We start from the raw sequence: 12,701 nt of genomic DNA on the forward strand, positions 1-12,701 counted from the left end.
AGTAGATTTTCAGCTATGTTGTAGTGGACATTTTCCTTGTAATTCCTGCTCGTCAAAAACAATGAGCATTGTCCAGTTTATCTATTCAGCTATTTCATGTCCCTTATTATAATCTCGTTGAATTCCAAAGCTTGTCTCCAAGTATGGAGACTAATATTTACACTTTTAGTCTTGCCTTGTCATTGCACTAAGTCTTCTTGGACCTAACAATCTCTCTTCTACTAGTTGGTCACTTGCATAAGATGGATAAGTCTTGGATGCGTATCGAAGATAGATTGCAATCCAATGAGTATGCTGAGGGTGTTAGACAATTCCTGGCTATGGCGCAAGCCAACACACCCGGATCTGATCACATTAGGTGTCCATGTAGGAGATGCAGGAATAGATCTTTCTACTCTATTCCCACTGTCGAAGATCATTTGTTCATCATAGGGATTGATCCTACTTATACGGAATGGATATTCCATGGAGAAGATGATCCTTTCCTAGATGCTACATTTTCTTATGAAGAAGCAGATGATGCATCTGCTTACAGTGACTACATTGATGATGTCGACGAGATGTTAGATGACATTCGTCATGGCTCATTTATGGATAATTCAGCTAGATATGAAGGAAATGCAAACCCAAATGATCAACCATCCACCTCGTATACTCCAACAAATCTTAATTTTGAGGAGTTGGTAGCCAATGCACGACATCCACTTTACCCTTCTTGTGATAAGTTCTCAAAGCTATCATTCATCGTCAAGTTGCTTCACATCAAGAGCATTGGTGGTTGGACCGTCAAGTCATTTGACATGGTGATAAAGCTCTTGCAAGCTGCATTTCCCAATGCTCTATTCCCTGACTCATATAACGATGCTCGCTGCTTGCAGCGTGGCTTGGGCTTTAGTTACAAAAAGATTCATGTGTGCCCAAATGATTGTGCCTTGTTTTGGAAGGAAAATGCATCATTAAATGAGTGCCCTAAATGTAATGCATCTAGGTGGACTGTATGCACAAGTAAGCAACGAAGGATACCACAAAGAGTTCTCCGATATTTCCCCCTGAAGCCACGCTTGCAAAGGCTATTTATGTCAAAGAAGACAACCCAAGCCATGAGATGGCATCTAGAAGCTCGGGTTGAAGATCCGACATGCATGCGACATCCAGCAGATTCTAGTGTATGGAAAGACTTTGATCACAAACATGAGAGGTTTTCCCAAGATCCTCGCAATGTTAGACTTGCTTTGGCGAGTGATGGGTTTAACCCATTCAATAACTTGAGCAAACCGTATAGCATATGGCCGGTACTACTTGTTCCTTACAACCTGCCCCCTTGGTCATGCATGAAAGATCCATACACCATGTTGTCTTTGTTAATCCCTGGCCCTAAGTCACCAGGGAATGATATTGATGTGTTCTTACGTCCTCTTGTTGATGAGTTGAAGGAGTTATGGGAAGCGGGTATTCATACCTACGATGCGTATAGTGGGCAAATGTTTAGGTTGCAGCGCTACTTTGGACTATCAATGACTTCCCCGCATATGCCAATCTTTCCGGGTGGAGCACAAAGGGCAAGATGGCATGCCCTTCATGTACAGTTGACACAAATTCACAATGGTTGGTACATGGGCGCAAACATTGTTATATGGGTCATCGACGATGGTTGCCACCAGATCACATTTGGAGACGGAAAAAGAATTCTTTTAATGGGTACGAAGAGCATCGACTCCAACCCTCAAGGGTCGAGGGAGAGGAATTGCTAGAACAATTACGTGGGGTGTCACATGTCCAGTTTGGTAAATCTTCTTTGAAGAGGAAACGAAGTCCCAATCAACTAAATTGGACAAAAAAGTCTATATTTTTTGAGCTTCCGTACTGGTTAGGCTTGGGGTTGAGACATAACTTGGACGTCATGCATATTGAGAAAAACATATGTGATAACGTGTTGGGAACTTTGCTCAATATTGATGGGAAAACCAAGGACTCCGCCAATGCACGTAGGGATTTGGCTAATCTTGGACTAAGAAAAGAGTTGCATTTACAACATGATGGCGATCGTGTTTCTATGAGTCTTGGTTGCTACATGTTAAATTTAAATGAGCGAAGAAAATTTTGTGCATGGTTGTCAGAAGTTAAATTCCCGGATGGTTTTGCCTCAAACATTGCACGGTGTGTTAGTGTTAGTGATGGAAAAATCAAAGGAATGAAGAGCCATGATATTCATATCTTTATGCAAGCACTGTTGCCGGTTGTTATTGGTGGGTTCTTACGGCCCGATGTGCGTCAAGCCTTAATAGACTTAAGCTCGTTCTTCAAAGAATTATGTTCACGAACTTTGCCCTTATCAGTGTTGCATCAGCTTCAAGCTAATATTCCTATTATCCTTTGTAAACTGGAAATGATATTCCCTCCCGCATTTTTTGATATCATGGTGCACCTAGCCATTCATTTGCCAGAGGAGGCATTACTAGCAGGACCCGTGCAATATAGATGGATGTACCCTTTTGAAAGGTATCTAGGGAAGTTCAAGCGGTACGTTCACAACAGAGCCCGTCCAGAAGGCTCAATTGCTAAGGCATATGTTCATCTCGAGTGTCTTACATTTTGCTCTATGTATCTTCATGATATTGAGACTAGATATAATCGAGAGGAACGCAACAGTGACGTTGTTGGTGGTTCGAATGAGTCGGGAAATGAGCCTTGTTTATCTGTTTTCTCACAAAAGGTTCGACCCCTGGGGACAGGAAGCTCTAAGAAATTGTCTGACACATTAATGAGAAAGGCCCAATGGTATGTACTTAATAATTGCACGGAGGTTGAATGATACATAGAGTAAGTACAACATACTTTTGCCGCTCCAGCATTAACTTCAACTTTATAGTATTTACTCTCCTAGTAACGTTTTGCTCACACATATGCAGGGAGCATTATAACATATTGAAAGAAGAGGACACTCATAACATCGATCGTAGGGTTTAGGGTGAGAAAATCAATTCCCATCATGGTTCAAATCACGTGTAAGATACCAAAGTACTTAGCATACACATGTTTCCCTTCTATATATAATGATGGAAAAATGATTGTTTTGTGTTTTCTTATGTCCTAGATTCGAGAGTTGCGTCCAATTAGGCCAAGTGAGGTAACCGATGACATATATGCATTAGCATGTGGTCCAGATCCGTGGGTTGCATCATATGCCGGATGCATAATGAATGGAGTTCGCTTCCATACGAAAGAGCGTGAAAGGCATCGGCGCACCCAAAACAGCGGGGTGGTGGTTCATGGCGAGCACCATGGATCTCCTGTTGACTTCTATGGAGTGTTGCATGATATTATAGAATTACGCTATATGGGTTGGCGCAAGGTTTATCTGTTTAGTTGTGCTTGGTATGACGTTGGCGACCCGAGGAGGGGGATACGTGTGAGGGACCACTTGACGATAGTGAATACTGCTAGGCACATGTATAAAGATGAACCTTTCGCCCTTGCAAGCCAAGCATTGCAAGTGTTTTATCTTAAGGACCTGACATTGGGCGGAAGTTGGCAGGTTGTACATAAGATTACAAATAGAAATGTTTACAACATTCGCTTGATGACTACTGTTGATGAAGAGAATGGTGATGACGGCTCGTCTGGGGGTGAGGCAGAAGATGATGTTTACACAGATCTCCATAACTATCCCCCTATTCTCGAGAGTGAATCAGCCATGGGCAATCTATTGAATCGAGTTGATGAAGAGAATTTGCCCGTTGATCCATCAATGATATCACCTCGAGTCCCGTCCGAGTGTCTAGCAGATGATTCATTTATTGATGATGACCCACTAGACGCTGAGTTGGGGATGGATGACATAAATGACGATGATAACTCCAGTAGCGAGTCTGGGCAACATCTTCATGAGGAGACAGATGATGATGACGGTAATATTAATGATGTATTGAGTATGTTAATTAATGATGTATTGAGTATTGTCATGATTTCCATTTCACAACACAACCCATGATATCAGTGAAATTGTTACCTAAAGGTTACTAATGTATTGATAACCTATTCTATTAGCTGACTACTGTATACGTGGCTATCATAGACATCGCATGAGCTCAATAGTCGATATTGATGAAGGTGGGTGAGATGTAAGTGTAAGAACCAAGTTTTGTTGATAGCTCGGCAATACATCAGGTATTTTATAATTAACTACAATAATACTAGTATTTGGACGTTGTTGGTTCATCCTTGGGGGTAGGTTTTGCATAAACATGTGCTAATCAAGCGGTACGTTTGTGGATTCACATGTATGTTTAGCCAATAGCCTCCCGGGAGAAACATGTGGGATTCGTTTATTATATATTGTATAAGTCTTGGTTGGGTATCATATGTCCAGACATGTAAGTTTAACAGCTGAGTTTAGATGAGTGTTTTAGCTCTAGGCTGTTGGTAGATATTAAATTTTACTAGGGGCTGTACAAAAGTGTTGTTTTACATTTAAGAAGAGCTATAACATGTGCCTATAACATGTTATGGGTGATATGGATGAATGAAAGACAAATCTTGCATTGGGATTTTAAACTTAGGAAGTATATGAGGTTGTTGGCTACGTAAAGGAAGTAAAGAATGTCTCATGTGATTCTTAATTACATTGTGTGCAGATAAAATGGTTACTTTACGCACAAGAGATGTTCTTGGTCCACCTACATCAAAGGACAAGGCACCAAAGTTGTTGCAGTGGGATGATGAACGATTTCTTTGAAGTGCCAGCTAGGGGATATAGGAGATCCACGTGATTACCATTTGTTTAGCAGTAACTTCATTAAATAGAGTAATATGGTTACAAAATGGGAATGATGTGTAAATATATAAGTGAATAATATTCAAACTGCATGGCCATGACATAGTATCTAGATTGAACTCCAGATGGTTAACATTGATTGTCACAGGGGGTTGGAAAATTAGGGGAGACTTTTTGAAAAAAAGTCTGTGAATGCAAGTCAGAAAATGCTAACTCTGAAGGGAGCTATATGCAAAAACCCCAAAAGTATACATAAATATTTAGGTGTGGTTAAGCTGGGTGAACTAAGAATATAAACAAATCTTCTAAGCACACAATTTACTAAGTAATATCAAAATGAAAGCAACTTAAACTTCATGCACCATAACATATTGTTACAAATGTAACATATGTTAATTTTTAACATATGTTAATAAAAATAAGAAAAGAGACATGTCATATGTGGTTTTGATGGCTGAATCAGGTAATTATGGACAAACCTATAAAAGTAAAAAATTAGTCATGTATTACAAATTAAATAAATCTAATATTCATGCACCTAAATCTTTTGGGACACTGCGGTATAATTTATATACAAAGGTGTTGTGAAAATGTGTACTACGTTATATTATGTACAAATTTAATATTCAACTATATTACGTTATATTATGTACAAAGGTGGTGTAAAAATTATTAGGCTCAAAGGCAAAATGAAAGGCCCAAATTTTTAGGCTCAGATGATAAATTTATTTTTGGTAGTCAAAGTATAATTAATGCAAAGCAGATTTTTATAATTTACATTGTGTGCCGTAATTGGATTGGTAAATATTGCAATGGAAGGTGCAAAATTAGAATTTTGAACCATAAGTGTGAATCTCATGCAAATGTGCAGAATGGAGTAGATCAATTTAGGGGCTGTACAAAGAGGCGGGAGATTTTTGTGTAAGGGCGGGATAGTAATTTTAAGCTAGGGGGAAATGGCGCCAGGGGTCAGAACATGCAGATGTAAGGGCAGGATGGCCTGGACAGCTGGCAGTGGGTGATATTATAGATTTGGAGTTGCTTTTAATTTGCTTTTCCATGAAGACAAACGGAGGGAAGTCATTTTGGTAGTCAAAGAGAAGAAAGTCCAGTTTGCCTTCCTTCTTCTTCCAGCAGAAAGCTCCCAAGTTGCCTCCATTTGTTAAAGCTTGAGCAAGTCTTCATTTCCACCAAGACTTGCTGTTTCTCTCCAAGCTGTTTTGCACCAAGTCTTCAGGTACACGCAACCCAGACCCAAAACATTTGCATTAGTTTTTTGCTTTTCTAATTTATTCCTTATCCTCCTTCTGCCCTCCTTGATAATTTATGCATTGTTATACTCTGTTTTACATAGTATAACAACAAAAAGGTCTGCTTCATTTCTGGGTGATATTTGTTTCCTAACTTTAGGATTATTTAGAATATCGGGCTGCAAATGCAAGTCTGCCAACACAGGCAATTGCATTTTCTGTTTTATTTTTTGCATTTCAAAAAGTAAAAGAACACAGATGTGGCAGCACTTTTGGCATTTGGAATAGGTTGGACCAATATGGGTCTACACCTGACTACAAATGGGCTGTGAAACCCATATGTGACAGCAAATTTCTTCTTAATTTATATTACATTATTACCAAGAAAGTTGCTGTCAAATATTTTGTGACTAGTGCTTCTCTTGAAAGAACCCTATAGACCTGGAAGATCAGAACATGGCCTTAAAACTTTTTTCAATTATTGTATTTGGTCGTGCAATTGTGACCAAAGTTAATACTATGCCGAGTGTTATGTATCTTAGGTTTCCCAACACATTCTAGTTTCTTCTAGATACATATATATGTGTAGCAGTAAACATATGGCTAATATAAATCTATTCATCTATAAAGGCATGCTCTCCAGTGCTCATCTATAAAGGCATGCTCTCCAGTGGTCTACTTATAATGATTTGTTCTAAATCCAGAGGCTGTTTTCTTAGATGTTTCCCTTCCCAAGAGGGGTGAGTACTAGTAGAGAATATAAAGTGTCATACACCTTTATTTAATACATTTGTGTAAGAGACATTGTTGATTGTTTTCACAATAACAGAACTTCATAGATGTTTTGGGTTTGAAAATTTCATAAAGTGAATGGTAATACACTTTATGAGAAGTTAGTAATGAAGTTAAAGTCTACTTATAAAAAAAAAAAAAAAGAGTTAAAACCTAATAGACATTCTAAATGGACAGAAAAACCACAAGTACATAAAGTCATACATCAATTTTCAGACTTACACATGTAGTAGATTAAGAGCTTCAGCTTTATCAAAATGTGTAAAAGAAATCAAAAATTTTAACAACTATATTTTTGAATGTATAATAAAAGAGGCAACACTATGGAGGTTGCCTCTAACTTCCATAGAGTTGACAATAAAATGAAAGGCACTTCAGAATCCTACAAGGGGGCAACATTTGCACATTCTCATTACTATTGATTTAGAGATGAACCCTACAAAATATAACTACAACATGAATTATATCCATCAAAGCTTCTTAGTTAAGCATGTATGATCTAAGGTGGGTGAATAAATGGTTGCAATATTAGTAATGCTCAATTGCTGATATATGTGTAGCAGGGAATCTCAAGCTCAATTGCTGATATAGTCAATTGCTGATATACTCCAGATGTTCATCTATAGTGGTCTATTTATAATGATTTACTCTAAATCTAGAGGCATGGTTTTCTTAGATGTTTTCCTATAAAGATGGCTGTGTTCAGTAGAGAATATAAAGTGTCATCCAGCTCTATTTAATACATTAGATGTAAGAGACATGGTTGATTGTTTTAACAAGAACAGAACAATATAGATGTTTTGGGTTTGTAAATTTCATAAAGTGTAATGGTAATACACTTTATAAGAAGTTAGTACTGAAGTTAACATCTACGTATAAGAAAAAAAAACATAGTTAAAACCTAATAGACATTCTAAATGGACGGAAAAACCACAGGTATATAAAGTCATACATCAATTTCAGACTTAGTGATTTAGTAGATTAAGAGCTTCAGGCTTAAAAAATGTTCAATGAGCAAGAAAAAAAAAATTAACAACTATATTTTTGAAGGTATAATAAAAGAGGCTGCATTTATGGAAGTTGCCTCTAACTTCCATAGAGTTGACAATAACTTGAAAGGCACTTCAGAATCCTACAAGGGGGCAACATTTGCATTACATTCCCATTAATATTGATTTATCTATGAACCCCACAAAATAGTAATTACAACGGGAATTATATCTATCAGAGCTTCTTAGTTAAGCATGTATGATCTAAGTTAAATGGTTGGAATATTAGTAATATTCATGCTGATAGATGTCTAGCAGTGAATCTCAAGCTAATATAAATCTGTTCATCTATAAAGGCATGCTCTCTAGTGGTCTATTATAATGAGTTACTCTACATACAAAGGCGAAATGATCTATTATCTGGGTTTACTATGTTCTGGATAGTATATTAATAAAAAGTGCTTACTAGTGTTTTGTTTGCTACATGTTACAACGTTCTTCAATTGAATTCAAGCAAAGACAAGGATGTGGAGATCTGTAAAGAGGGGAAGGAGGGGGCGACTCCGACACTCAAGACCGATCATATGTAGCACTCCAGAATCAGAAGCATTGCCTCTGGCAAATAATTTACGAGATGAGGTGGACCCAAATGAATCAACTCAGGCAGTAGGAGGTGCAGACGTACAAGAGTGCAATCAAGCAACACAGGGTGGAGAGGGGAATATTAATACAGGTAACCCTTTTGTGGACTCATAACTTATGCATCTTTTGTGATCAATTTATGGACATCATTAAATTGGTGGGAATTTATTTACTCTTGTATTCACATGTATTTTAATTTTTGATTTAACTCCATACCTTTTCGAGATATAGATCCACCTATTCAGAAACGGGGTCGAGGGACTGCACGGGGCACACTATTTGAACGCCTTTGGAAGGTGGGTAAGATTCCTTTGGATATAAAGGATGGCCATCGAGGTCCTTCATGCGAGAATGCCTCCATCTTCACTGGTCGAGTTACGTGGATCGTTAAAGTATATGCCGACATGAGGCATGAAAGTTGGAGTTACGTACCTGAGGAGGAGAAACAAGAGTTGGTTGACCGGGTTAGGGTAGGAGAGTTATTTTATAGTAACCAATTAAAATGTAGTTGTTGAATAATTTCGCTTATAGTGAGTTTGCAGAAAATATGCCTTCAATTAAATCATAACTGAACTTGCAGGCTGATTTTGTATTGGATTGGGGGAAAGACAACCATCGGGAAATGGTTGTGTTGCATTTGTCCGACAAGTATAATGCATATCATTATGAACTGTACAAAATCTACCAAAAATATGGATCGCATGAGGAGACCATGCGTGGTGGGACACCCATGGTGGAGAAACTTGTTTGGGAGTTGCTTTGTGAGAGGTGGGCAAGCAAGACATTCAAGGTATATATGCCTTAAAATTTCAGCTTCAAGCATGGCTATCCATGATTGTCATATTTTTTTGGGGTTTGTGTTAGCTGTGATATATATATATATATATATATACATGTATGTAAAGATATATATAATACTGCCGCAAATAAATTACAGCAACAAATGTGGAAAATGTTTATACATTTTCTGGGTAAAAAATGCAGGAGAAGTCACGAAGGAACACGTCAAATAGGCAAAAACTAAAGGTGAATCATACCGGAGGGAGGAAATCCTTTGTAAGGATTTTGGAAGAGAAGGTTTGTGCCTTTTATGATGTATTTAGTGAGTATTATATATATGAAGAGACTTGAATATTAACATATATGGTTAATGATATGTGGCAGCGGGAGACAACACCAAATATGGTCGATTTCTATAAACAAACACATTGGTCAGCACGGAAGGGGAAATTCTTGAATGTCACAACTGAACACAATTATGTGGGAAATACTTGTCCAGTTTGAAATAACTTGTGTTAGACTATAAAGTAGATCAAAATTAACAGGATGTTTTATTTTCTGTGATATTATTTTCAGAATATCATGGTGGAGAGATTGAATGAAAAAGATCCCGATGAGGACTATGAAGAAGCAGCGGCTGACATTGTGAAAGACGTGTTAGGGTTCAAATCAGGGTACTCGCAGGGGATGGGGCACATGGTCATTCCTGACCCCTCTCCTTCAATGAAGAAGAACAAAGCTTATATGCGTCTAGCGGAGGAAAATGAACGGAATAAGGGTGAGGCGGAAATGTACAAGGCCAGACTAGACTAGATGATGGCAAATATTGTGGCTTTGAGGAGGAATTTTTCTGAATACGAGAAAGAAATGAACTTTCGGGTATCGGAGTTGGAGCAAAATACTGAGTCTCATAGAGAGACTCAGCAGGATGCATAGGCATCCCAAGTCCAGTGAATATTTTTTGTGGACTTCTTTTGTGGATGTTTTTTGTGGATGAAAACAGTCCAATGCCCATTGGGGTTTGTAGAAATGCAGATATTTTTCTATTATAAGTATTTGTTAGGTTGGGTATGTTAGAACCAGTGTAGGCAAATTAAATGTAGTTTGCTCATGACTTTTTTTGCTAGCATTTTGTAATGGGAACATGATATGGAAGTCATGGAAATTTTGTTGTCTTGCTGCTGCAGAGAGACTTGTGGTTATGAATGGGTAATTCCTGACTATAATTTGTGTATATAATTCTCCTAGTTACGTTTTTGTGGACTGTGTATATAATAAACCAGACCACTTTTAGGCTAATTAGATATTTGATTTCATTGTATGCAGGTTTAAGCTGTCTTAAGTATAAGTATGGGGAAAATTCCATGGAAGGATAGAACAATAGTTGGCGGGCACCCCAGTAAGTTAAGGTTGCTGAAAACAGGAAGCATTGGAAGGACATGATAGCAGTAAGTAATAATTTTTCAGCCAATTTCCTATTTTTGATTCAAGTTAATCATGCTAGTGTACATGGTGGATGACTTGTCATACTACATCCTTGGTTGGGACATACTTGAAGGTGTTAATGTGCAGGATTGAGGTTGGTTATTGTTATTCCCATCTTATTATAAGACTATGATTGTCAAGTAGCTTAGCCTCATGCATGGAAACTAGTTGGATATGCACTCTGGTCAGAATATAACCCTGACTCTATTTTGCTTTTTTTCTCAGCTAGATATAATGTTCACATGTTACATTGAGGTTGTAATTCAAATATACATCTCGGACATGGTTAGTAGTATGATCTTCATTATATATAGATGTGTATATATATTGATAGTTGAGCATCAGAAATCTCATACTAATGGCCATGTAAAAAAGATATAGTTTAGTAACTTTATTCTATCATCCCGGATAGACCTTCTGGTTATTATGTTGATATTGGTAGGTGAGGGGAAATTCATGATTGGTTGTTATTGACATTTACTAGTATTTGAACCGAAAATAATTTGTAAACCATTGGGTGGTTTGGTTGGCACAAACTAGGGGGTTTGTGGGGGCACCAAGCTCAAACACCAATTCCATGCATACTTTAATTACCTGCATTAAGTCACCCAGATTATCGATGCATGGTGATCTGTAAGGCCATAATTTGGTCCATGCATGATGACATGTCAGCCATGAGAACCATAACTAATAACCAAGAAATATGTAGTGACGGGCAGGACCAAGTATTCTGCTATAGCATAATAAATTGAAGAAATCTACATGTTAAATACGTCACTAAGTATTTAAAATATCATAACAGTTGGTAGATATATATATGAATACACTAACTTATTACTTATAAAAAAAAAAAAGCATATATATCAACCAACTTGATCGAAATTAATTTGAGATTCAACTCCTAGGACATTTGGCATTTTCCATGCATGACCCTAGGTGGGTTTATTTTGGGAAGCCTCATTTATTTGGGATTAATGCACTATGAAAATAAGTAAATCTGTGTATGACATGTTACAACAATTATCATGTTACAACACAACTTATATGTTTTGTTAAGCCTCATTATTTGTGATTCAACTCTTGACATCATTAGTAAGCTTCCCAACCCATCTCACTTCCTTGGCCATATAAGTATTAATATCAATGGACATAGTTCTCATCAGAAATATTTCCCATCAATACCCAACATGAATGGCCAGACTTAGGAATGAAGGGGGATTCAAAAGAAAGACGTCAGCTTGAATTTGGCCACTTCTTTAATATAATTGTGCACTATTTTCCTGTAATTTGCCTTGGTAATGGCTATTTATATTTTCTAGCTACTATCTTTGCCTACAAAATGTTTTCTATTGGCCATTACAGTTAAGCATGGATGACAACTAAAATTCGAGTGGATTTTAGGACACCATGCTTTGTGGATCAAGAGGGGAATATTAATGATGTTTTCAAGAATGAAGATTGTCTCTTGTGAATCAGCATTACTGTCACAAGAGATGTTTACAAAAGATACACTCTTTTAGTCCCAAGGCTGCATATCATCTATGCTGTTGGGCTGCACCAGCAATTATATTTGCTCTATTCATTGTATTTTGATGGTCTTAATTGACTGGTTAACCCAGTGGACAGAATTGTAAAGTACAATATTAATTATGTATAATATATGTTACCAACTTTGGTGGTTTGGTTGGAATGATTTTTTGGGTGTTGGTTACATTTGTTGATGGATTATATTGTGTTGAGAGAGGTTCCATATAGGCCTATTTGTGGGATAAATGTAGAAAGTGCCTATATTTTTGGTTGGATTGTCTATGGGATTGATTGGCAGGAAATCGATTTTTTTCATAGTGGCAGATATTAACAGCGAAAACTGCTATTTACGAGGGCTTGATTTGGTGGGAAAACAGGTGTAATGCAAGAATTATATTTCCCACGACTATTATTCATGGGTAATAAAGGTTTTCGACTTATGACATTGATGGCAAGTATATC

General features: G+C 37.4%; 1 protein-coding gene across 1 annotated transcript; it reads left to right on the forward strand.

Moving 5' to 3' along the window:
* Positions 1 to 242: 242 nt before the first annotated feature.
* LOC109004665 lies at positions 243 to 1,751 on the forward strand. Its single transcript, XM_035693805.1, has one exon. The coding sequence runs from the start codon at positions 243 to 245 to the stop codon at positions 1,749 to 1,751; it is 1,509 nt and encodes a 502-aa protein (XP_035549698.1).
* Positions 1,752 to 12,701: the final 10,950 nt, after the last annotated feature.

This window comes from Juglans regia, chromosome 9, assembly GCF_001411555.2.
Source record: "Juglans regia cultivar Chandler chromosome 9, Walnut 2.0, whole genome shotgun sequence".
In the NCBI taxonomy this organism is placed as follows: Eukaryota; Viridiplantae; Streptophyta; class Magnoliopsida; order Fagales; family Juglandaceae; genus Juglans; species Juglans regia.

Excerpts from the sequence above, each read along its gene's own strand:
- LOC109004665 (XM_035693805.1), top strand. The coding sequence starts at position 243 with ATGGATAAGTCTTGGATGCGTATCGAAGATAGATTGCAATCCAATGAG.